We start from the raw sequence: 27,940 nt of genomic DNA, 5'->3' as shown, positions 1-27,940 counted from the left end.
AGCTCAAAGAGGCAAAAATGCCATTTTTTAGGAAACTTTTTTTGAAGGGGTGTTTGCCAACTTCCTGTTGATTTTTGCTGAAGATTGTTGGTCTATTAAATGTAGGTCTAAGTGAGACCTACATAGAGGTTTGTGTTTTATGTCTCTACGACATTCCTACTGGAAGTTACAAGCAGTTGTCTGTGTTTTCTTCCTAGGAGCAATTTTGTGTGTGTTTTTTTTCCTAGGGGGCGCTAAAGCGCAATTTTCAGTCATGAAACATTCCTCTTGTCCATGACTGATTGTTTGTTCACTTCTCGTACCACGTTACCAGTTTATGATAGGTGACATAAAAAGGTCAATAGTCCAGATCAGGAGTGTCAAACTCATTTTATGTAGGGTTTAGACTGCTAAAATCACGGCAGAATAACTTCAAAATAAAGACATCTCCAGATTGTTTTCATTGTTTAAAAATAGAACAAGTACATTGTGAAAATGTAAAAAACATAATGTGGTCGGGTTTTTTAACACTTACGTGTTGCGGTTAATAGTATTCTATCTATATTTGTCGTTATTTACACTTTCTGAATAAATTATATGAGAATGTTCATCAGTCAAATTCAAATTACAGGATGTTATTCATGTAATTTGGTCATTTTCCTCGACTGAAGTACTAACACCACTCTAACCCGCCCGGTTACGGTTCTGGGTACACCTTGGTTCATGTCTGAGACCAAGGGGATCTTGGGCATATACAGGATTTAGTTTCACTCAAAACCTGTTTTGGTCCAGTTGACCTGGAATTGCAAAACTAGGACCTAGCAAGAAGACCACTGTGTTTCTAAAACCTGTGTTCCCTTTTGTTTCATCTTCGCAGGCGGTGGAAACCAACCTGGCCTCCAAGGACAGTCACTGGGTCTACGCTAACGAGGTGGGTCCAGAACACAAACCAGCTGAAGTGGATGCTTTTTTTTCAGTTCTTGTCACGGCACACATCACGCTGAGAGCTCCTTGAAAGTGGACTCCAGAGTCCGGTGCATGCTCCTCGGCTTTTCTATCAATCCTGCAATTAAGCAGCCAATTCAAAGGTGGCTCCCAGTAGACCTGCCTTAGGTTTAAGCTCTATCATTATGTTTATCACGCTGAAAAATCACATCTGTCCACACGTAAAGATATCCTTAGATGACGGGACTCTAGGTCTCAACAAGCATTGATCCACCTGGACGATTTCATTGTCTTCTCACCACACTTTAGTCGGATCGTATAAAAAGTAATCAATAACCCCCAACTTCTTTGAAGTTATGGCATACTTTTGATGATAAATGGTAGTTTATGAATGCACTGCACTCCACACACAGAATTTCTAGGTGAAGTCAGGGTGTTGAGGGGTTCCGGTTTGGTGGCTGCAGGATCAGGTCTCTGCTATTTGCAGATGATGTGGTCTTGATGGCTTCATCTGGCCGGGACTTCAGCTCTCACTGGATCGGTTCGCAGCCGTGTGTGAAGCGACCGGGATGAGAATCAGCACCTTCCAAGTCCGAGTCCATGGTTCTCGCCCGGAAAAGGGTGGAGTGCCATCTCCGGGTTGGGGAGGAGACCCTGCCCCAAGTGGAGGAGTTCAAGTACCTCGGAGTCTTGTTCACGAGTGAGCGAAGAGTGGATTGCGAGATCGACAGGTGGATCGGTGCGGTGTCTTAAGTAATGCGGACGCTGTATCGATCCGTTGTGGTGGAGAAGGAGCTGAGCCGGAAGGCAAAGCTCTCAATTTACCGGTCGATCTACGTTCCCATCCTCACCTATGGTCATGAGTTTTGGGTCATTACTGAAAGGACAAGATCACGAGTACAAGCGTCCAAAATTAGTTTTTTCCACCGGGTGGTGGGGATCTCCCTTAGAGATAGGGTGAGCAGCTCTGTCATCCGGGAGGAACTCAAAGTAAAGCCGCTGCTCCTCCACATCGAGAGGAGCCAGATGAGGTGGTTTGGGCATCTGGTCAGGATGTCACCCGAACGCCTCCAACCGGTAGGAAGCCACGGGGAAGACCCAGGACACGTTGGGAAGACTATGTGTCCCGGCTGGCCTGGGAATGCCTCGGGATCCCCCGGGAAGAGCTGGACGAGGTGGCTGGGGAGAGGGAAGTCTGGGCTTCCCTGCTTAGGATGCTGACCCCGCGACCCGACCTCGGATAAGCGGAAGAATATGGATGGATGGATGGCACTGCACTCCGGCCCTGTTGTGCCATCAGCAACTTTAGTTCAAGTTCTTCTCTCTCTGCGACTGACTTAATAGTGCCCCTAGTGGTTGTAGCCAAGCACTAGACTCCATTGTTATTTAACTCTACTATTCCAGCTGCTATGTTGCATTCTTCATTCTCACATTCCTTTACAAAGATGTTTTTCACCGGTATAACCATTGCTAGCGCTGGTTGTGGTCTTTGTTTTCTGATAGTACTTACAATAAACATATGATTGTTGTGATATTGGTCCTAGGTATGACCTTGTCAGGTTAAAACACTGATGACATCTATTAAACAAGACAAAAGGCAAGGAATCAATTCAATTTCGACTCAGATCTGAGGAGAGACATGGCCACTGTACTCTCTGTACAGTCCTGCACCACGCTCTGACGAAAAAGGTTTACATCTCCTCTTTTATTTAGATATTCAATGTTTACGCAACAACACATTTCACAAAAGGAATAGGGTGTATGTAAACAGTCATTGTTTTCGGTCGCATTGAAGACAAAAGAAGAAGATGCCTCGGGCTTGGGCTCGTCCTGGATTCAGCTCCGGCAGGTCTTTGAGTACAATAGATAACCCCTCCCGTCTCATTCCAACGTACACAGCGGAATCTTCCAAGATTTTGCTTGGTGAAACAAAGACAGCTCTCATCTATCTGTTCAATGGAACTCAGAGAGCAGACAGTTTTTGGATAATTTACATACATTTTTTTCTGACAGACCTACTTCTTCCTGAAAATAGACTCATTTCGGTGTCAAATGCGTTGGTTAGAAATTTTTTATATTATGAATGTACTGCGCTCAGTCACAGCTTCACTTGCTCTGACTGACTAAATAGTGCCCTTGGTGGTTCTAGCCAAGCACTACACTCGATTGTTTTGTAATTCTACTATTCAAGTTGCTACGATCCATTCTTCATTCTCTACATTCCTTTACAAATATGTTTTTCACCAGTATAACCATTGCTAGCGGTGGTTGTAGTTGGTTTTAGTCTTGGTTTTCTGATATAACGGACAGTAAACATATGACTTTTGTGATATTGTACGCAGACATGACCTACTTCTTTCTGAAAATGGCCTAATTTCTGTGTCAAATGCGTCGGTTAGAGATTTGTTATTTTTTTAATGTACTGCGCTCAGGCTTTCGAATAAGGCCACCCGTTTAAAGGCCTACTGAAACCCGCTACTACCGACCACGCATTCTGATAGTTTATATATCAATGATGAAATATTAACATTGCAACATTGCAAGTTTACTAAATTGCAATTTTTAATTTTGCGCCGAAAAATCCTGCTGAAACGTCTCGGTATGATGGCGGGTGCGTGTGACGTCACGCATTATAGAGGACATTTTGTTCCAGCATTGTTCCCAGCTATTAAAGCGTCTGTTTTCATCGCAAAATTCCACAGTATTATGGACGTCTGTGTTGCTGAATCTTTTGCAATTTGTTCAATGAATAATGGAGACGTCAAAGAAGAAAGCTGTAGGTGGGAAGCGGTGTATTGCGGCCGCCTTTAGCAACACAAACGCAGCCGGTGTTTCATTGTTTACATTCCCGAAAGATGACGGTGAAGCTTTACTATGGATAACGGAGCGGTCAAGCGAACACGGTTGGATTGGACCACACACACAAAGTACAGTGTATTATGCGAAAGATCGTGTTCGGAAGAGGGTCCTTTGCGAAGGGGAGTAATGGGCATCGCCACCACCTGTCGACTGGTGCTGAAGAAAGGTGCGGGACCGACCTTCAGGTTGTACAGGTACAACCATATAATCTCATTAAAACACTAGTAACACAATAAGCAGATAAGGAATTTTCCAGAATTATCCTAGTAAATTCTGGAAAACCAACACAGAAATAGCCTCATTTCTGTGTTGGTTAGAGATTTGTCATTGACAAAATGCGTGTCTATTCAGCTAGTATGCTCCCAGACCTCAACCCCTAAAGGCTTCCTGTAAGTCTCAAGACTGAGGTGTCAACAATGACCTTCTTTTGACCTTCAATGCACCATGACATCATCCCTTGTACTAGTTCTGATCCAAACTGAACTGCCCATGAAGCTGACATTGACCTTGACAGAAGAAGACACTTGTTGTCCTGCAGAGCTCCTCACAGGGTTTGTCACCTCGTTAACGGTAATTCAATCACAGAATCAACAACGTTTGTTCTAATTCTCGGCTTCGTGTTGAGGATGAAGGATGGAAATTAGGTTGCCGGAAATAATTAGATTTCTGGGAACTATTTCGACGGAATTGAAGGTCAGGCAGTAAATTATACTGTAAAAAAGAAATCATATTTTTTTTACATTAAATCATCTTGTAATTGGCTTTTAGAGTTTGTCTCTGCAGTCTGATGTTAACATCATATGTGAATGGACCGGCAAGTGTGTGTATTTTAAGTGGGAATAGGCCGAGAGTAACTTGTAACTTAGCTGCATTTAATGGAGATTAAGCTGTTGCTTAGTTACATTTAATTGAGAGTAATTAGTAACTTAGCTACATTTAATGAAGCGTAACTTGTAACTTAGCTACTTTGATGAAGAGTAACTTGTAACGTAGCTACATTCAAAGGAGAGTAACCCGTAACTTAGCTACATTTAAGTGAGTAATTTGTAACTTAGCTACATTTAATGGAGAGTAACTTGTCACTTAGCTACAATTAATGGAGATTAAGTTGTAGCTTAGTTACATTTAATTGAGAGTAATTAGTAACTTAGCTACATTTAATGAAGAGTAATTAGTAACTTAGCTACATTTAATAAAGAGTAATTAGTAACTTAGCTACATTTAATGAAGAGTAACTTCTAACTTAGCTACATTTAATGAAGAGTAACTTGTAACGTAGCTACATTCAATGGAGAGTAACATGTAACTTAGCTACATTTAATAGTGAGTAAATTGTAACTTAGCTACATTTAATAGCGAGTAAGTAGTAACTTAGCTACACTTGATGGAGAGTAAGTTGTAGCTTAGCTACACTTGATGAAGAGTAACTTGTAACCTAGCTACATTTAATGGAGATTAAGCTGTCGCTTAGTTACATTTAATTGAGAGTAATTAGTAACTTAGCTACATTTAATGAAGAGTAACTTGTGACTTAGCTACATTTAATGAAGAGTAACTTGTAACGTAGCTACATTCAATGGAGAGTAACCTGTAACTTAGCTACATTTAATAGTGAGTAATTTGCAACTTAGCTACATTTAATGGTGAGTAACTTTTCGCTTAGCTACATTTAATGGAGAAAATTGTGTAACTTAGCTACATTTAATGGCGCGTAACCTGTAACCTAGCTACATTTGATCGAGAGTAAGTTGTAGCTTAGCTACGCATAATGGAGAGAAAATCATAGCTTAGCTACATTTAATGGAGAGTAACTTGTCTCTTAACTACATTTAATGGAGATTAAGCTGTCGCCTAGTTACATTTAATTGAGAGTAATTAGTAACTTAGCTACATTTAATGAAGCGTAACGTGTAACTTAGCTACTTTAATGAAGAGTAACTTGTAACGTAGCTACATTCAAAGGAGAGTAACCTGTAACTTAGCTACATTTAATAGTGAGTAATTTGTAACTTAGCTACATTTAATGGAGAGTAACTTGTCACTTAGCTACATTTAATGGAGATTAAGTTGTAGCTTAGTTACACTTAATTGAGAGTAATTAGTAACTTAGCTACATTTAATGAAGAGTAACTTGTAACTTAGCTACATTTAATGAAGAGTAAATTGTAACGCAGCTCCATTAAATGGAGAGTAACCTGTAAGTAACTTAGCTACATTTAATAGTGAGTAATTTGTAACTTAGCTACATTTAATGGAGTGTAACTTTTCACTTAGCTACATTTAATGGAGAAAAATGTGTAATTTAGCTACATTTAATGGCACGTAACCTGTAACTTAGCTACACTTGATGGAGAGTAAGTTGTAGCTTAGCTACGCTTGATGGAGAGTAAATTGTATCTTAGCTACACTTGATGGAGAGTAACTTGTAACTTAGCTACATTTAATGGAGATTAAGCTATAGCTTAAGTACTTTTAATTGAGAGTAATTAGTAACTTAGCTACATTTAATAGAGTAACTTGTAACTTAGCTACATTTAATGAAGAGTAACTTGTAACGCAGCTCCATTAAACGGAGAGTAACCTGTAAGTAACTTAGCTACATTTAATGGAGTAATTTGTCGCTTAGCTACATTTAATGGCGAGTAACTTGTAACTTAGCGACACTTGATGGAGAGTAATTTGTAACTTAGCTACACTTGATGGAGAGTAAGTTGTAGCTTAGCTACACTTGATGGAGAGTAACTTGTAGCTTAGCTACATTCAATGGAGAGTAACTTGTAGCTTAGCTACATTTAATGGAGAGTAACCTGTAGCTTAGCTACATTTAATGGAGAGTAAGTTGTAGCTTAGCTACATTTAATGGAGAGTAACCTGTAGCTTAGCTACATTTAATGGAGAGTAACCTGTAGCTTAGTTTCATTTAATGGAGAGTAACCTGTAGCTTAGCTACATTTAATGGAGAGTAACCTGTAGCTTAGCTACATTTAATGGAGATTAACCTGTAGCTTGGCTACATTTAATGGAGAGTAACCTGTAGCTTAGCTACGTTTAATGGAGAGTAACCTGTAGCTTAGCTACATTTAATTTTCATATCTCAGAACCTTGCAGGGTTATAAATAATGGTGGTCTGCTTCTCTGCTCCCCGGTCATGACTCAGCCGGGACATTGGTTTCAAACACATGACGCACAATCGCCTGCCTCCCCTCCCCCGACCCCACCAGTCCCAACAGGAGCGGTCTAACCTTTCATTGGTGCTGGCGGCAATATTAAGTTTTATGCGGCCTGAGGCATCAAAAGTTTTCTAAAAACTGTCAAGTCAGGCTGGACACAAAGTCACGGAAGAAACAAATGCGAGGCTTCCAAGTTGGATCCTGAGAGTCGTCCAAAGGTGTGTAGCAACAGGGTCGGGGGTTGCGAGGCGGCAATGCCTCCCGCCGACCGGCCCGTCCTCGTGCTTGTCTTGGTCTGACCCTTGGTCTGATATATTGACCGTGCGGGGGAAAGTATTGTTGTGGTGTTTGTCTTCTCGAAAAAGGGCGGCTGACAGGAGAGAACATGTGACGGATGAGGTGGATGCGCCCGACGTGACGGACGCAGTCGTGGTGTGATTGATGGTCTCCAAGTAACGCCACTTCACCTCGTTCAAACCAGGGAGTTGTGTGTTTGGCGAATGGACAGACATTGTGTGAAAGGACAGGTAAATGTTTGCTATGTGGACTGTCTGTTACATTTGGTGAAAAGGGTATGCAGGGCTTGAATTTTGCTGGTGTTTCCTGCCTTTACCCATTCAACATATCTTTACCTTCACTTTACCTACCTTCCCTGCATCCTGGGGTCACACTGGTGCTTCTTTCTTTCACCCATACACGCTGGTGCTTCCTGCCATCACGCAGACAACATATCTTTACCTGCACGTTACCTACCTTCTCTGTATCCTGGAGTCAAACTGGTGCCTCCTTCTTTCACCCAGTCAACATATCTTTACCCACACACTACCTACCTTCTCTGCATTGTGTGGTCATGCTGGTGCTCGTAAAATCAAAACCGGAGCAGTTAGAAAAACTCTTTGCGCAACTTTTAATCAGAAGGGTCCAATATCTTTCTTGTGCGCGTTTGAAGCCGACACAACAAACCCGCTCAGAGGAGATAATGTTTGAATAAAGGTGACGGGTTTTTACAATTGTTTTATTTTGAAGGGGTAATTGCCAACTTCCTGTTGATTTTTGCTGAAGGATGTCATTGAATTAAATGTAGGTCTAAGTGAGACCTACATAGAGGTTTTTCATGTCTCTACGACATTCCTGCCGGAAGTAACAAGCTTCCTAGGAGCATATTTGTCTGTGTTTTATTCCTAGGGGGCGGTAGAGCGCAATTTTAAGTTTTGGGGTTTGTTTTTTTATTAAATCGCAATTTTTACCAGTTTTGATGTGTGTGTCCAGTTTGGTGAGTTTTGAAGCATTTTAAAGGGGTCAAATTACAGCTCAAAGAGGCAAAAATAAAAACATTTTAGGAAACTTTGGTATTGAAGGGGTTTTGCCAACTTCCTGTTGATTTTTGCTGAAGGATGTCAATGAATGAAATGTAGGTCTAAGTGAGACCTACATAGAGGTTTTTCATGTCTCTACGACATTCCTGCTGGAAGTAACGAGCAGTTTTCTCTGTGTTTTCTTCCTAGGAGCATATTTGTCTGTGTTTTATTCCTAGGGGGCGGTAGAGCGCAATTTTGAGTTTTGGGGTTTGATTTTTATTAGAGCGCAATTTTCAACAGTCCTGATGTGTGTTTCCAGTTTGGTGAGTTTTGAAGCATTTTAAGGCGGTCGAATTACAGCTCAAAGAGGGAAAAATGACATTTTTTAGGAAACTTTTGTTTTGAAGGGTTTTTTTTGCCAACTTCCGGTTGATTTTTGCTGACGGATGTCAATGAATGAAATATAGGTCTAAGTGAGACCTACATAGAGGTTTTTTGTGTCTCTATGGCATTCCTACTGGAAGTTACAAGCAGTTGTGTCTGTGTTTTCTTTCTAGGAGCAGTTTTGTCTGTTTTTTTCCTAGGGGGCGCTAGGGCGCAATTTGAGTTTTGGGGTATGATTTTTTATTAGATCGCAATTTTCACCAGTCTTGATGTGTGTGTCAAGTTTGGTGAGTTTTGAAGCATTTTAAGGGGGTCAAATTACATCTCAAAGAGGCAAAAATGTATTTTGATAGTAGGCTAAAATAAATACTTACATTGTGTTTTACCTGCATTATAATACTTAAACAAGACTTTTAAAGTCATTTTGATAGTAGGCTGATATAGACACTTAGATCATGTGTTGCCTTCATTATAACACCCTTTGTAAGACTTTTAAAGTCATTTTGATAGTAGGCTGATATAGACACTTGCATCATGTGTTGCCTTCATTATAGCACTCATGTAAGACTTTTAAAGTCATTTTTGATAGTAGGCTAATATACACACTTAGATCATGTGTTGCCTTCATTATAACACCCTTTATAAGACCTTTAAAGTCATTTTGATAGTAGGCTGATATAGACACTTGCATCATGTGTTGCATTCACTATAACTCTCATGTTAGACTTTTAAAGTCATTTTTGATAGTAGGCTAATATAGACACTTATATCATGTGTTGTCTTCATTATAACACTTATATAAGACTTTTAATGACATTTTGATAGTAGGCTAATGAAACTAATATAGACACTTACATCATGTGTTGCCTTCATTATAACACTCATGTAAGACTTTTAAAGTCATTTTTGATAGTAGGCAAGTATAGACACTTATATCATGTGTTGTCTTCATTAGAACACTTACATAAGACTTTTAATGTAATTTTGATAGTAGGCTAATGAAACTAATATAGACACTTACATCATTTGTTGCCTTCATTATAAGTTATTTTAATAGTAGGCTAATATAGACACTTACATCACAATAACACTTATTTAAGGAATTCCATGTTTTCCATTTTTCTTCCATCATGGCTATTCCAACATTTTGGGATGCCGACCCCAGTTTAGACACTAAACTGCTGCTAAGTTGGATTCAAACAATCATGACGGAGTTTGTTTCTCCTCCAGGAAATTCCACACAAATTATATTACAGGTGCATCCAACTGGAAGCCAGTGCAGGATTAAGAAAAAAAATAAATAATAAAAAGCAATAATTGAATGCGTTGCACTTCCTTCTGCATCACTGCAAGTATCCTCACTTCAGGGAAAGGCACTCATGTTTCGTGCAATGCGCGCACCATCCAGGCGACTCCTCCCTTTCGGCCATTACGCTCCATCCAGCCTTTCCCCCGTCGTGCCTGATTGTTCTCCGAGCGTTTACAAGCCATAACTGCCTTTTAACGGCCGCCGTATAAGCGCCGCCGCCGCCGCCACTGCTGCGTCCGCAAGCTTCCTCCAAGTCCAATTAATTAAAAAAAGCCTGCCATTACCGCTAAGTTATTTATTTATTTCTTAATGAAAGATTAATGACGGAGGGCTGAGTGGCACAAAGACGATCGCTTAGCCTTTTTTTTTCTGTCAGCCGGGCGGGATTTGATTAATGTCCGTGCTCGTCGCGCTGTCATTGACGCAAAGTCGTTTGCGCCGCGTCGGCATTTTCTTCCCCAAATTTCATTCCCTAAGTCTTTCCCTGTTTAACACCGGCAAAGATCTCTTTACACGTGTGTTTTTACGTCCAGATAATACATTGGTGCTTTCATTTTTACCTAGGTAAAAGCACTTTGAGTCATTAGAGAAAAGTGCTATATAAATATAATTCACTTCACTCTTCTCATGAGTATTAGTTGGTTAGATTGTGTGGAAAAGTTGCACGGATCAAGGGAAATAATTGTATTTGTTGTTAGAGGGCCAGATTTAATAAGATCTAAATCGCACACGTGCTAACAAAACAAAACAACCGCCTTATTTAAATAGGCTTTTTTTTTTTAAGGGTCGTGACATTGCTGGTTTTGCGAGCAGAGGAGCACTTTCGGAAGCGCAAGCACACAGAGTACTTACAAGCAGACACAGCGCGTAGACAGAAAAGGGAAAATGGACACATTTTGGTGTAAAAAGTAACGATAAAGAAGTGATCCTCCATTATAATTATATTATCTCCATGTGTCACTTGCTCAGCAACAGCTCTTCCTGAGGGTGTTTCAGTGTTATAACTTCACCTCTAGCTTTACTTTTTACACCAAAATGCATCTGTTCTCCCTTTTCTGTCAGCCGAGCGTGATTTGTTTAATGTCCGTGCTCGTCGCGCTGTCATTGACGCAAAGTCGTAGCGCCGCGTCGGCATTTTCTTCCCCAAATTTCATTCCCTAAGTCTTTCCCTGTTTAACACCGGCAAAGATCTCTTTACACGTGTGTTTTTACGTCCAGATAATACATTGGTGCTTTCATTTTTACCTAGGTAAAAGCACTTTGAGTCATTAGAGAAAAGCGCTATATAAATATAATTCACTTCACACTCTTCTCATGAGTATTAGTTGGTTAGATTGTGTGGAAAAGTTGCACGGATCAAGGGAAATAATCGTATTTGTTGTTAAAGGGCCAGATTTATTAAGATCCAAATAGCACACGTGCTAACAAAACAAAACAACCGCCTTATTTAAATATGCATTTTTTTTAAGGGTCGTGATATTGCTGGTTTTACGAGCAGAGGAGCACGTTCGGAAGCGCAAGCACACAGAGTACTTACAAGCAGACACAGCGCGTAGACAGAAAAGGGAAAATGGACACATTTTGGTGTAAAAAGTAAGGATAAAGAAGTGATCCTCCATTATAATTATATTATCTCCATGTGTCACTTGCTCAGCAACAACTCTTCCTGAGGGTGTTTCAGTGTTATAACTTCACCTCTAGCTTTACTTTTTACACCAAAATGCATCTGTTCTCCCTTTTCTGTCAGCCGAGCGTGATTTGTTTAATGTCCGTGCTCGTCGCGCTGTCATTGACGCAAAGTCGTTTGCGCCGCGTCGGCATTTTCTTCCCCAAATTTCATTCCCTAAGTCTTTCCCTGTTTAACACCGGCAAATATCTCTTTACACGCGTGTCTTTACGTCCAGATAATACATTGGTGCTTTCATTTTTCCCTAGGTAAAAGCACTTTGAGTCACAAGAGAAAAGCGCTATATAAATATAATTCACTTCACACTTTTCTCATGAGTATCAGTTGGTTAAAATGCGTGGAAAAGTTGCACGGATCAAGGGAAATAATCGTATTTGTTGTTAAAGGGCCAGATTTATTAAGATCCAAATAGCACACGTGCTAACAAAACAAAACAACCGCCTTATTTAAATATGCATTTTTTTTAAGGGTCGTGATATTGCTCGTTTTACGAGCAAAGCGCAAGCACACAGAGTACTTACAAGCAGACACAGCGCGTAGACAGAAAAGGGAAAATGGACACATTTTGGTGTAAAAAGTCAAGATAAAGAAGTGATCCCCCATTATAATTATATTATCTCCATGTGTCACTTGCTCAGCAACAGCTCTTCCTGAGGGTGTTTCAGTGCTATAACTTCACCTTTATCTTTACCTTTATACCAAAATGCATCTGTTCTTCCTTTTCTGTCAGCCGAGCGTGATTTGATTAATATCCGTGCTCGTCGCGCTGTCATTGATGCAAAGTTGTAGCGCTGCGTCGGCATTTTCTTCCCCAAATTTCATTCCCTAAGTCTGTTTAACACCTGCAAAGATCTCTTTACACGTGTGTCTTTACGTCCAGATAATACATTGGTGCTTTCATTTTTACCTAGGTAAAAGCGCTTTGAGTCACTAGAGAAAAGCGCTATATAAATATAATTCACTTCACACTTTTCTCATGAGTATTAGTTGGTTAGATTGCGTGGAAAAGTTGCACGGATCAAGGGAAATAATCGTATTTGTTGTTAAAGGGCCAGATTTATTAAGATCCAAATAGCACACGTGCTAACAAAACAAAACAACCGCCTTATTTAAATATGCATTTTTTTAAGGGTCGTGATATTGCTGGTTTTACGAGCAAAGCGCAAGCACACAGAGTACTTACAAGCAGACACAGCGCGTAGACAGAAAAGGGAAAATGGACACATTTTGGTGTAAAAAGTCAAGATAAAGAAGTGATCCCCCATTATAATTATATTATCTCCATGTGTCACTTGCTCAGCAACAGCTCTTCCTGAGGGTGTTTCAGTGTTATAACTTCACCTCTAGCTTTACTTTTTACACCAAAATGGATCTGTTCTCCCTTTTCTGTCAGCCGAGCGTGATTTGTTTAATGTCCGTGCTCGTCGCGCTGTCATTGACGCAAAGTCGTTTGCGCCGCGTCGGCATTTTCTTCCCCAAATTTCATTCCCTAAGTCTTTCCCTGTTTAACACCGGCAAAGATCTCTTTACACGTGTGTCTTTACGGCCAGATAATACATTGGTGCTTTCATTTTTACTTAGGTAAAAGCACTTTGAGTCACTAGAGAAAAGCGCTATACAAATATATATTTCACTTCACACTTTTCTCATGAGTATTAGTTGGTTAGATTGCGTGGAAAAGTTGCACGGATCAAGGGAAATAATCGTATTTGTTGGTAAAGGGCTAAATTTAATAAGTTCCAAATAGCACACGTGCTAACAAAACAAAGCAACCGCCTTATTTAAATATGCATTTTTTTTAAGGGTCGTGATATTGCTGGTTTTACGAGCAGAGGAGCACGTTCGGAAGCGCAAGCACACAGAGTACTTACAAGCAGACACAGTGCGTAGACAGAAAAGGGAGAATGGACGCATTTTGGTGTAAAATGTCAAGATAAAGAAGTGATCCCCCCTTATAATTATATTATCTGCATGTGTCACTTGCTCAGCGACACCTCTTCCTGAGGGTGTTTCAGTGTTATAACTTCACCTTTATCTTTACCTTTTACACCAAAATGCATCCGTTCTTCCTTTTCTGTCAGCCGAGCGTGATTTGAGTAATGTCCGTGCTCGTCGCGCTGTCATTGACGCAAAGTCGTAGCGCCGCGTCGGCATTTTCTTCCCCAAATTGCATTCCCTAAGTCTTTCCCTGTTTAACACCGGCAAAGATCTCTTTACACGTGTGTTTTTACGTCCAGATAATACATTGGTGCTTTCATTTTTACCTAGGTAAAAGCACTTTGAGTCACTAGAGAAAAGCGCTATATAAATATAATTCACTTCACACTTTTCTCATGAGTATCAGTTGGTTAGATTGCGTGGAAAAGTTGCACGGATCAAGGGAAATAATCGTATTTGTTGTTAAAGGGCCAGATTTATTAAGATCCAAATAGCACACGTGCTAACAAAACAAAACAACCGCCTTATTTAAATATGCATTTTTTTTAAGGGTCGTGATATTGCTGGTTTTACGAGCAAAGCGCAAGCACACAGAGTACTTACAAGCAGACACAGCGCGTAGACAGAAAAGGGAAAATGGACACATTTTGGTGTAAAAAGTCAAGATAAAGGAGTGATCCCCCATTATAATTATATTATCTCCATGTGTCACTTGCTCAGCAACAGCTCTTCCTGAGGGTGTTTCAGTGTTATAACTTCACCTCTAGCCTTACTTTTTACACCAAAATGCATCTGTTCTCCCTTTTCTGTCAGCCGAGCGTGATTTGATTAATGTACGTGCTCGTCGCGCTGTCATTGACGCAAAGTCGTTTGCGCCGCGTCGGCATTTTCTTCCCCAAATTTCATTCCCTAAGTTTTTCCCTGTTTAACACCGGCAAAGATCTCTTTACACGCGTGTCTTTACGTCCAGATAATACATTGGTGCTTTCATTTTTACCTAGGCAAAAGCGCTTTGAGTCACTAGAGAAAAGCACTATATAAATATAATTCACTTCACACTTTTCTCATGAGTATCAGTTGGTTAGATTGCGTGGAAAAGTTGCACGGATCAAGGGAAATAATCGTATTTGTTGTTAAAGGGCCAGATTTATTAAGATCCAAATAGCACACGTGCTAACAAAACAAAGCAACCGCCTTATTTAAATATGCATTTTTTTTAAGGGTCGCGATATTGCTGGTTTTACGAGCAGAGGAGCACGTTCGGAAGCGCAAGCACACAGAGTACTTACAAGCAGACACAGTGCGTAGACAGAAAAGGGAGAATGGACGCATTTTGGTGTAAAATGTCAAGATAAAGAAGTGATCCCCCCTTATAATTATATTATCTGCATGTGTCACTTGCTCAGCGACACCTCTTCCTGAGGGTGTTTCAGTGTTATAACTTCACCTTTATCTTTACCTTTTACACCAAAATGCATCCGTTCTTCCTTTTCTGTCAGCCGAGCGTGATTTGAGTAATGTCCGTGCTCGTCGCGCTGTCATTGACGCAAAGTCGTTTGCGCCGCGTCGGCATTTTCTTCCCCAAATTTCATTCCCTAAGTCTTTCCCTGTTTAACACCGGCAAAGATCTCTTTACACGCGTGTCTTTACGTCCAGATAATACATTGGTGCTTTCATTTTTCCCTAGGTAAAAGCACTTTGAGTCACTAGAGAAAAGCGCTATATAAATATAATTCACTTCACACTTTTCTCATGAGTATCAGTTGGTTAGATTGCGTGGAAAAGTTGCACGGATCAAGGGAAATAATCGTATTTGTTGTTAAAGGGCCAGATTTATTAAGATCCAAATAGCACACGTGCTAACAAAACAAAACAACCGCCTTATTTAAATATGCATTTTTTTTGAGGGCCGTGATATTGCTGGTTTTACGAGCAAAGCGCAAGCACACAGAGTACTTACAAGCAGACACAGCGCGTAGACAGAAAAGGGAAAATGGACACATTTTGGTGTAAAAAGTCAAGATAAAGAAGTGATCCTCCATTATAATTATATTATCTCCATGTGTCACTTGCTCAGCAACAGCTCTTCCTGAGGGTGTTTCAGTGTTATAACTTCACCTCTAGCTTTACTTTTTACACCAAAATGCATCCGTTCTCCCTTTTCTGTCAGCCGAGCGTGATTTGATTAATGTCCGTGCTCGTCGCGCTGTCATTGACGCAAAGTCGTTTGCGCCGCGTCGGCATTTTCTTCCCCAAATTTCATTCCCTAAGTTTTTCCCTGTTTAACACCGGCAAATATCTTTTTACACGTGTGTCTTTACGTCCAGATAATACATTGGTGCTTTCATTTTTACCTAGGCAAAAGCGCTTTGAGTCACTAGAGAAAAGCACTATATAAATATAATTCACTTCACACTTTTCTCATGAGTATTAGTTGGTTAGATTGCGTGGAAAAGTTGCACGGATCAAGGGAAATAATCGTATCTGTTGTTAAAGGGCCAGATTTATTAAGATCCAAATAGCACACGTGCTAACAAAACAAAACAACCGCCTTATTTAAATATGCATTTTTTTTAAGGGTCGTGATATTGCTGGTTTTACGAGCAGAGGAGCACGTTCGGAAGCGCAAGCACACAGAGTACTTACAAGCAGACAGTGCGTAGACAGAAAAGGGAGAATGGACACATTTTGATGTAAAAAGTCAAGATAAAGAAGTGATCCCCCATTATAATTATATTATCTGCATGTGTCACTTGCTCAGCGACACCTCTTCCTGAGGGTGTTTCAGTGTTATAACTTCACCTTTATCTTTACCTTTTACACCAAAATGCATCCATTCTCCCTTTTCTATCAGCCGAGCGTGATTTGATTAATGTCCGTGCTCGTCGCGCTGCCATTGACGCAAAGTTGTAGCGCCGCGTCGGCATTTTCTTCCCCAAATTTCATTCCGTAAGTCTTTCCCTGTTTAACACCGGCAAAATTTTCGTTATACTCGTGTGTTTACGTCTAGATAATACATTGGTGCTTTCATTTTTACCTAGGTAAAAGCGCTTTGAGTCACTAGAGAAAAGCACTATATAAATATAATTCACTTCACACTTTTCTCATGAGTATTAGTTGGTTAGATTGCGTGGAAAAGTTGCACGGATCAAGGGAAATAATCGTATTTGTTGTTAAAGGGCCAGATTTAATAAGATCCAAATAGCACACGTGCTAACAAAACAACTGCGTGTGCTATTAGTGGCTGTGGCCGCCTTATTTAAATATCCTTTTTTTTTAAGGGTCGTGACATTGCTGGTTTTACGAGCAGAGGAGCACGTTCCGAAGTGCAAGCACACAGAGTACTTACAAGCAGACAGAAAAGGGAGAATGGACGCATTTCGGTGTGAAAAGTAAAGATAAAGAAGTGATCTCCATTATAAATATATTATCTGCATGTGTCACTTGCTCAGCGCCACCACTTCCTGAGGGTTTTTAAGTGTTATATCTTCACCTTAATCTTGACTTTTTACACCAAAATGCGTCCATTCTACCTTTTTTCATCCACACACTGTATCTGCTTGTAAGTACTCTGTGTGTGTGCGCTGCCAAACATGCTCCCCTGCTAGATAAACTGACTCATTTAGGTGTCCTGATCACTTCCAAATTTAGTACACCAGGGTGCTAAATTTTGCATTTTCACCTGCCATCAACATTTATTTAGAATATTAATACATTTCTGATCCAATAACACACACAATCCACTTCGCACACTGTGAACGACTCACGCTGTTGTCGTGCGGGTTCCATGGACCACTCAGGAAGGACACGATTTGAGCAGGTTTGACTCTCGTTTAGTTTGCAATAAAGGATGTCTTTTGCGCCCTCTGCGGATGTCTCGCTCTCCGTGTCTCGCTCCTCGTCCCTCGCTCTCCGGTCCGCGCTTTAGTCGGCCGCGTCTCCGTCTCTCGTGTCTTGCTTCCTGTTTCTTCTGCTCTCCTCCTTCAGCCTCACCCTCCTCGGCTGCTGTTTTTTTTATACAGCCAGAGGAGATAAGTTGATTGTGCGCCCGTGCTTGATCCACGCACCTGAACCCAATTGCGGCGTTGCTCCCGGCACACTCCACCTCTTCACTCGGTCGCATTCTCCGCCTCCTTGCCGCCATCTTGGTGCCCTGCCCCGCTGCTCGTTTGCCGGCTGCACCTCTCCACAAACACGTTTAGTGGATCAGATTTGTGTTTTAGGACAAACAAACATTTAGTAAATCAGGTCCTAACTGAACCTAAGGGATAAATATCTCCTTTAAATTGCCTGTTCTGCCACCTGCAGGACAGGAGTGGAACTACAACAACAATAGCATTATAACGATTCAATCATTAGCTTAGAAATTAATAATACATACTTTGGATTATGACACTTCTAAAATGACAACATATGTCAAACTTTGCGCTTACATTTATGCAACCTTTTATTGTCCATTTTATTTAGCTTCAAATTTAAGTAATTTTATATATATATATATATATATATATATATATATATATATATATATTTTTTATAGCTTAGGTTGATAATAGTACAAAACAAAAAGACAAATAATTTAACAAGATATTTTGGTACTATATGGTATTATTAAGAAGAAAAAAATTGCAAACATTTTTGATTTGCTTGAAATGTTTCACAATTATTGTATTTTAATTAAGACTTTGATATTATCTTGATTGGCTAATTATTGTCACACTTGTTGCTGTAGTTAAAAGAGACTCTTTTTTTTAAAATGAGCACATTTCAGTCTAAAAAGTGAGTCCACGTTGATGTTTTCCACAGCGTGGGAAGCACGTTATGCCCGGAGATGTTTTCCCGGTCAAAGTGCGAGGAGCGTGTTGCTGTGGCGAGAAAACACAAGCCAGTGAGATTTGTGGCCTTGCGTACACAATCTGGAAAGTCTTATTTTTACACCAGTGATGATGCATCTTACCACAAATAACACTCTAGCAGTTGCCCTCTAGTGGGTGCCCCTGACCAGTACACACTGGCACGGGAGTCCCGTATTCAGGTTGGATCAAGTATTTTGTTTTCATCCACCAGTATGATTTTCTTTTCGGCAGTAAATAGATAGGACTTTTCAGTCCGGCATGTTTCTCTCTCTCGCTCCAAATCCTACATTTGTGTATCGGACCGGCTGCTGCTAATATAAGCATGGCAGGTGATTGGATGATCAGTCCCAGCTAGGTAATCCAATCACCTGCCAGCTGTGCTTCGAGGCCGGTCCTTACACCCCCCACATAAACACGAGGACAGAATCATTATTCATGTAATTTAATGGATTACTATAATATATATATTCGGAAATATAATAATAGCAGGGGTTTGGCGTACTAAGTACTACCAAATACGAAGTGCTAAATGGTGTGCAAAGTAAAAAATTAATACAAGTTGTATTAGTGGGTTGATATTTTTATACATATATATATACACATGTATACATATATACACAAATATATATATATATATATATATATATATATACACATGTATACATATATACACAAATATATAAATATACATATATACACGTATACATAGATATATACACACACACACACACATATATATATATACATGTATTCTTATGTCCACATATATATGCATGTATATATATATACATATATATATATATATATATATATATATATATATATATTTATATATAAATATATATATATATATATATATATATATATATATATATATATATATATATATATATATATATGTATATGTATGTTTTTATGTATCAATCAATCAATCAATCAATGTTTATTTATATAGCCCCAAATCACAAATGTCTCAAAGGACTGCACAAATCATTACGACTAGAACATCCTCGGAAGAACCCACAAAAGGGCAAGGAAAACTCACACCCAGTGGGCAGGGAGAATTCACATTCAGTGGGACGCCAGTGACAATGCTGACTATGAGAAACCTTGGAGAGGACCTCAGATGTGGGCAACCCCCCCCCCCCTCTAGGGGACCGAAAGCAATGGATGTCGAGCGGGTCTAACATGATACTGTGAAAGTTCAATCCATAGTGGCTCCAAGACAGCAGTGAGAGTCCCGTCCACAGGAAACCATCTCAAGCGGATCAGCAGCGTAGAGATGTCCCCAACCGATACAGGCGAGCGGTCCATCCTGGGTCCCGACGAGCGGTCCATCCTGGGTCTCGACTCTGGACAGTCAGTACTTCATCCATGGTCATCGGACCGGACCCCCTCCACAAGGGAGGGGGGGACATAGGAGAAAGAAAAGAAGCGGCAGATCAACTGGTCTAAAAAGGAGGTCTATTTAAAGGCTAGAGTATACAGATGAGTTTTAAGATGAGACTTAAATGCTTCTACTGAGGTAGCATCTCGAACTGTTACCGGGAGGGCATTCCAGAGTACTGGAGCCCGAACGGAAAACGCTCTATAGCCCGCAGACTTTTTTTGAGCTCTAGGAATCACTAATAAGCCGGAGTCTTTTGAACGCAGATTTCTTGCCGGGACATACGGTACAATACAATCGGCAAGATAGGATGGAGCTAGACCGTGTAGTATTTTATACGTAAGTAGTAAAACCTTAAAGTCACATCTTAAGTGCACAGGAAGCCAGTGCAGGTGAGCCAGTACAGGCGTAATATGATCAAACTTTCTTGTTCTTGTCAAAAGTCTAGCAGCCGCATTTTGTACCAACTGTAATCTTTTAATGCTAGACATGGGGAGACCCGAAAATAATACGTTACAGTAATCGAGACGAGACGTAACAAACGCATGGATAATGATTTCAGCGTCTTTAGTGGACAAAATGGAGCGAATTTTAGCGATATTACGGAGATGAAAGAAGGCCGTTTTAGTAACGCTTTTAATGTGTGACTCAAAGGAGAGAGTTGGGTCGAAGATAATACCCAGATTTTTTACAGAGTCACCTTGTTTTATTATTTGGTTGTCAAATGTTAAAGTTGTATTACTAAATAGAGGTCGGTGTCTAGCAGGACCGATAATCAGCATTTCCGTTTTTTTGGCATTAAGTTGCAAAAAGTTAGCGGACATCCATTGTTTAATTTCATTAAGACACGCTTCCAACTGACTACAGTCCGGCGTGTTGGTCAGCTTTAGGGGCATGTAAAGTTTGGTGTCATCAGCATAACAGTGAAAGCTTATACCGTATTTGCGTATGACGTCACCTAGCGGCAGCATGTAGATGCTGAAGAGTACAGGGCCAAGGACCGAACCCTGGGGAACTCCACACGTTACCTTAACATAGTCCGAGGTCACACTGTTATAGGAGACGCACTGCATCCTATCAGTAAGATAAGAGTTAAACCATGACAGGGCTGAGTCTGACATACCAATTCGTATTTTGATACGCTCTAATAAAATATTATGATCGACGGTATCGAAAGCAGCGCTAAGATCGAGGAGCAGCAACATAGATGACGCATCAGAGTCCATCGTTAGCAATAGATCATTAGTCAGTTTTGCGAGGGCTGTCTCAGTCGAGTGATTTGCCCTGAAACCGGATTGAAAGGTTTCACATAGATTGTTAAACGCTAAGTGCTCATTTAGCTGCTCTGCAACAATTTTTTCGAGGATTTTCGAAATAAAGGGAAGGTGAGACACCGGTCGGTAGTTTACCATGAGGTCTGGATGGAGGTTAGGTCTTTTAAGGAGAGGATGAATAACCGCTTTTTTGAATGCAACGGGAACAGTGCCCGAGGAAAGTGATAAGTTTATAATATTTAGCACTGATGGACCTAATAATACAAAAAGCTCCTTGATAAGTTTCCCAGGAAGTGGGTCAAGTAAACATGTTGTTTGTTTTATTCCATTTACACGTTGTAACAATCCTTCTAATGTTATTTCATCAAAACGAGAGAAACTATTTTGGATATTTGCAGTATCCGCCGTATATACAATCGTATCTGTGTTACTATAACCCCGTTGTAGCTGGGACGCATTGTCTTTAATCTCCTTTCTAATAAGTTCAATTTTCTTATTAAAGAACTTCATAAAGTCATCTGCCGAATGGGTGGAGCTACTGGAAGGAGTCCCTTGTTGGGTTAGCGATGCTACTGTACTAAACAAAAATTTTGGATCGTTTTTATTAATGCGGATGAGATTTGAGTAATAATTAGTTTTAGCTAAGGTAAGCATGCGTTTATAAGTTATTAAACTATCACTCCATGCTTGATGGTGCACCTCAAGTTTAGTCGTGCGCCATTTGCGTTCCAGCTTTCTACATAATAATTTCTGAGCTCTAGTTTCTTCAGTAAACCATGGCGTACGCCTTTTTGGAGCCTTTTTTAACTTCAGCGGTGCTATACTATCAATGGTTTCGCGCAGGGCGTTGTTAAAGTTGTTAGTGAGGTTATCAATAGAGCCCACATACTTTGGGAACGGTGCCATTACCGAGGGCAGTAGGTCCGCAAGAGTCGTCGTTGTGGCAGCATTAATGTTGCGGCTGCTATAGCAGTTATTATTATTATTAGCTTGCCGAACATGAGTCTGTATAAGGTAATGATCGGACATTACTTTAGTATACGGGAGTATCATAACTTTGGAGACGGTGATACCTCTGACAAGCACTAGGTCTATCGTATTACCGCTGCGATGCGTCGGTTCATTTATTATTTGTGTAAGACCACAGCTATCAATTATAGTCTGGAGCGCCACGCACGGTGGGTCCAATGGGGTATTCATATGGATATTAAAGTCCCCCATTATAATTATATTATCGGCGTGCGTCACTAGATCAGCAACAAACTCTGAGAATTCACTAATAAAGTCCGAATAGGGCCCTGGGGGGCGGTAGATAACGGCCAGGCACAGAGGCAGAGGTGTGGCAGACTTCATAGAAAGCACCTCAAACGATTTATATTTATTATTTAAGTTAGGACTAAAGTTAAAGTTTTCGTTGTATATTAGTGCGACACCCCCTCCCCTTTTGAGGTGACGGGCAATATGCGCATTCGTATAGTTAGGAGGGGATGCCTCATTTATCGCAAAAAAGTCGTCTGGTTTAAGCCAGGTTTCGCTAAGACCGATGACGTTAAGGTTGTTGTCTCTAATGACCTCATTGACTAATAACGTTTTGGGAGACAAAGATCTGATGTTTAGAAAGCCCATATTATAGGTAGTGGGCTGTTTTAAGGAGTTGTTGATAAAATTATCCGTAGTAGCAATATTAATAATGTTGCGTTTATTATGCGCAGTGTACTTAAAATAATTACGACCATATCTAGGAATTGATATGACGGGAATTTTCAGATTGTCTACTTGGCGCTGCGATAAACTGAACGCATCATAATTTGCCACCTCAGTAGAACGCATGTCTAACTCTGACGTAGTCATAGACACAGTAGAAAAAACATTTTGTGAGTTGTGTATTATTCTACGAAAATTGCTATGTGTACAGGGATCATCCAGCCTGGCGCTGGCTAGTTCTAACTTAACTGACTCCATACCCAGGCTAGCAGGCTCTGTAATTGCCTGTGACCGGGCTTGCTCTAGTGCAGTTAGTGCAGTATGTATATATATATATATATACATATATATATATACACATACATATATATGTGTATATAAGAATACATATATATATATATACACATGTATACATATATATTTACGCATATATATATATATATATATATAGAGAGAGAGAGAGAGAGAGAGAGAGAGAGAGAGAGAGAGAGAGAGAGAGAGAGAGAGGAGAGAGAGAGTATAGTATATAATAATATAAAATGTTTTTTTTGTCCTAATTAAGAGGAATGTTTTGACAGTGGAACGTTTGAAGTGGGTTGAGAAATGTAGAAGGAGTAGTCGCCATAAAAAAGGGTAAAAATAGGTTTTGAAAAACTGAACATTTTGGGAATTCCTGGATTTTTTTTATTTGGAAAAGTACTAGTCTGAATGTACAGGTTGAGTTGAAGGTGGAAAGGTTAGAATCGGTTGAAAAATGTGTAAATTTTGGGAGTTTTCAAACTCTAATATAAGACTTTTAAAGTCATTTTGATAGTAGGCTAATATAACTAAAATAGAAACTTACAAGACAAGCCATTTTCTGCGCCAGCTTTGCAGAATGTTAAAAAGATGCAAACATAGAAGACACGGGCAGTAGTTTATCGAGGATCTATTATTGTATCATGTTCTACCATTTCCCGGGCACGCTGCCACGCCCCCTCGCCGTTGTCAGGGCGGCACACGTGGCAGAGGTCGGCCGCCATGGTGACACAACGGTCATTAGCTTGGACAGCCGGCTTTGACTCTGTGACCCGCGACGCATCTGATGAACGTGTCCTGATAACTCATTAATATTCATGAGCTTCTACCTGACCGGAATGATTTTGCTCTGCGTGTCGGAGTCGCCCCGTATTTTAGCCTTTTATTGTTTTAGGGAAATTTTTTCAAATGTAGCTCAGAATATTCCAATTAAGTTGATCCTATGTATGAATTGTTGAATATAGTAAGTGTACTGTTTGTCTTGGGTGCTTGTATTTTGGAGTGCTGTACGCCAGGAAGTGACATTGAGGAATGTGGGCTTTTGGAGTCGGAGAAGAAGCTTAGCTTCGGTGTTGGAGTTTGTGTAGCTACTGGACAGAAGTTTACCGAAACTTATTACACTGAGCCTTGACGGGAGACTTGCACCAACCCAGAGATTAGTGAACAGTGGAATTATCGGGAAAAATTTTACGCCAACAAAGAGGAAAGAATTTAACTACACCAACAAAGAGCTAAGCGTTACGATACACAAACAAAGAGCTAAAACCAAGCCCCATGAAAGAAGAGCTGGGAACTAAGCTACACGAATAAAGAACTGGATTTAACCTACAAGAACGAAGAGCTAAGAGTTAAGTTATACAAATGAAGAGCTTAGAATTCAGCTACACAAACAAAGAGCTAAAACTAAGCCGCATGAATGAAGAGCTAGGAATTATGCTACAAGAACAAAAAGCTAGGAATTATGCTACAAGAACAAAGTGCTAAGACTTCAGCTACACGAACAAAGGGCAAGATTTAAGATACAGGAATGAAGAGCCAGGAAATAAGCGACAAAAACAAAGAGCCACTCATTAAGATACACGAACAAAGGGCAAGATTTAAGATACAGGAACGAAGAGCCAGGAAATAAGCGACAAAAAACGAAGGGCTACTCATTAAGATACATGAACAAAGGGCAAGATTTAAGATACAGGAACGAAGAGCCAGTAAATAAGCGACAAAAAACGAAGAGCTACTCATTAAGATACACGAACGAAGGGCAAGATTTAAGATACAGGAACGAAGAGCCAGGAAATAAGCGATAAAAAACGAATGGCTACTCATTAAGATACATGAACAAAGGGCAAGATTTGAGATACAGGAACGAAGAGCCAGGAAATAAGCGACAAAAAACAAAGTGCTACTCATTAAGATACATGAACAAAGGGCAAGATTTAAGATACAGGAACGAAGAGCCAGGAAATAAGCGACAAAAACGAAGAGCTACTCATTAAGATACATGAACGAAGGGCAAGATTTAAGATACAGGAAGGAAGAGCCAGGAAATAAGCGACAAAAAACGAAGAGCTACTCATTAAGATACACGAACAAAGGGCAAGATTTAAGATACAGGAACGAAGAGCCAGGAAATAAGTGACAAAAACAAAGAGCCACTCATTAAGATACATGAACGAAGGGCAAGATTTAAGATACAGGAAGGAAGAGCCAGGAAATAAGCGACAAAAAACGAAGAGCTACTCATTAAGATACACGAACAAAGGGCAAGATTTAAGATACAGGAACGAAGAGCCAGGAAATAAGTGACAAAAAACGAAGAGCTACTCATTAAGATACATGAACAAAGGGCAAGATTTAAGATACAGGAACGAAGGGCCAGGAAATAAGCGACAAAAAACGAAGAGCTACTCATTAAGATACATGAACAAAGGGCAAGATTTAAGATACAGGAACGAAGAGCCAGGAAATAAGCGACAAAAACGAAGAGCTACTCATTAAGATACACAAACAAAGAGCAAGAAATTAAGTCGTACAAACAAAGCGCTAAGAATTCAGCGACAACAACGAAGGGCTAGGAATTATGCTACATGAACAAAGTGGTAAAAATTCAGCTACAAGAACGAAGAGCTAGGAATTATGCTACATGCACAAATGCTAAGAATCAAGCTACAGGAACAAAGAGATAAAACTAAGCCGCATGAATGAAGAGCTAGGAATTATGCTACAAGAACAAAAAGCTAGGAATTATGCTACAAGAACAAAGTGCTAAGACTTCAGCTACACGAACAAAGGGCAAGATTTAAGATACAGGAAAGAAGAGCCAGGAAATAAGCGACAAAAAACGAAGAGCTACTCATTAAGATACATGAACAAAGGGCAAGATTTGAGATACAGGAACGAAGAGCCAGGAAATAAGCGACAAAAACAAAGAGCTACTCATTAAGATACACGAACAAAGGGCAAGATTTAAGATACAGGAACGAAGAGCCAGGAAATAAGTGACAAAAAACGAAGAGCTACTCATTAAGATACATGAACGAAGGGCAAGATTTAAGATACAGGAAGGAAGAGCCAGGAAATAAGCGACAAAAAACGAAGAGCTACTCATTAAGATACACGAACAAAGGGCAAGATTTAAGATACAGGAACGAAGAGCCAGGAAATAAGTGACAAAAAACGAAGAGCTACTCATTAAGATACATGAACGAAGGGCAAGATTTAAGATACAGGAAGGAAGAGCCAGGAAATAAGCGACAAAAAACGAAGAGCTACTCATTAAGATACACGAACAAAGGGCAAGATTTAAGATACAGGAACGAAGAGCCAGGAAATAAGTGACAAAAAACGAAGAGCTACTCATTAAGATACATGAACAAAGGGCAAGATTTAAGATACAGGAACGAAGGGCCAGGAAATAAGCGACAAAAAACGAAGAGCTACTCATTAAGATACATGAACAAAGGGCAAGATTTAAGATACAGGAACGAAGAGCCAGGAAATAAGCGACAAAAACGAAGAGCTACTCATTAAGATACACAAACAAAGAGCAAGAAATTAAGTCGTACAAACAAAGCGCTAAGAATTCAGCGACAACAACGAAGGGCTAGGAATTATGCTACATGAACAAAGTGGTAAAAATTCAGCTACAAGAACGAAGAGCTAGGAATTATGCTACATGCACAAATGCTAAGAATCAAGCTACAGGAACAAAGAGATAAAACTAAGCCGCATGAATGAAGAGCTAGGAATTATGCTACAAGAACAAAAAGCTAGGAATTATGCTACAAGAACAAAGTGCTAAGACTTCAGCTACACGAACAAAGGGCAAGATTTAAGATACAGGAAAGAAGAGCCAGGAAATAAGCGACAAAAAACGAAGAGCTACTCATTAAGATACATGAACAAAGGGCAAGATTTGAGATACAGGAACGAAGAGCCAGGAAATAAGCGACAAAAACAAAGAGCTACTCATTAAGATACACGAACAGAGGGCAAGATTTGAGATACAGGAACGAAGAGCCAGGAAATAAGCGACAAAAACGAAGAGCTACTCATTAAGATACACAAACAAAGAGCAAGAAATTAGTCGTACAACCAAAGTGCTAAGAATTCAGCGACAGGAACGAAGAGCCAGGAATGATGCTACATGAACAAAGTGGTAAAAATTCAGCTACAAGAACGAAAAGCTAGGAATTATGCTACATGCACAAATGCTAAGAATCAAGCTACAAGAACAAAGAGCTAAAACTAAGCCACATGAACGTAGAGCTCGGAATTAAGATACACGAAGAAAGAGCACGGAATTATGCTACATGAACGAAATGCTGAGAATGCAGCAAAAAAAAGGGCTAGATTTAAGCTATTACGTACCCTGGATCCATCAGGCGGTACTGCATCAAAACGCCACATCAGCGTGTAAAGAATATCACCACATTGGCTCAGGAACACTTCAGGAAACCACTGTCAGTAATTACAGTTGGTCGCTACATCTGTAAGTGCAAGTTAAAACTCTACTATGCAAAGCCAAAGCTATTTATCAACAACACCCAGAAACGCTTTGCTGGACCTGAGCTCAACTAAGTCGGACTGATCCAAAGCTGAAAAGTGTTCTGTGGTCTGACGAATCCACATTTCACATTGTTTTAGGAAAATGTGGATGTCGTTTCCTCCGGACCAAAGAGGAATAGAACCATCCGGATCGTTCTAGGCGGCATGTGTGATGGTATGGGGGTGGATTAGTGGCCAAGGCATGGGTAACTTACACATCTGTGAAGGCACCTTAATGCTGAAAGGTACAAACAGCTTTTGGAGCATAAAGGGAAGAAGATTAAGAGCTGTTCAGTAGGATTTAAGGT

At 40.1% G+C, this 27,940-nt stretch overlaps 1 protein-coding gene across 1 annotated transcript in view; it reads left to right on the top strand.

The window, feature by feature from the left end:
- Window positions 1-27,940, top strand: part of grid1a (glutamate receptor, ionotropic, delta 1a) — a 662,543-nt gene that overhangs the window by 522,794 nt on the left and 111,809 nt on the right. Inside the window, exon 5 of the mRNA XM_061911628.1 lies at window positions 857-910. Coding sequence (XP_061767612.1) covers window positions 857-910 — 54 coding nt within the window. The remainder of the gene's footprint in view (window positions 1-856; window positions 911-27,940) is intronic.

Source organism: Nerophis ophidion, linkage group LG09 (genome assembly GCF_033978795.1).
Source record: "Nerophis ophidion isolate RoL-2023_Sa linkage group LG09, RoL_Noph_v1.0, whole genome shotgun sequence".
NCBI lineage: Eukaryota > Metazoa > Chordata > Actinopteri > Syngnathiformes > Syngnathidae > Nerophis > Nerophis ophidion.
The sequence above is the reverse complement of the archived record's forward strand: the minus strand, read 5'-3'. Positions and strand labels throughout refer to the sequence as shown.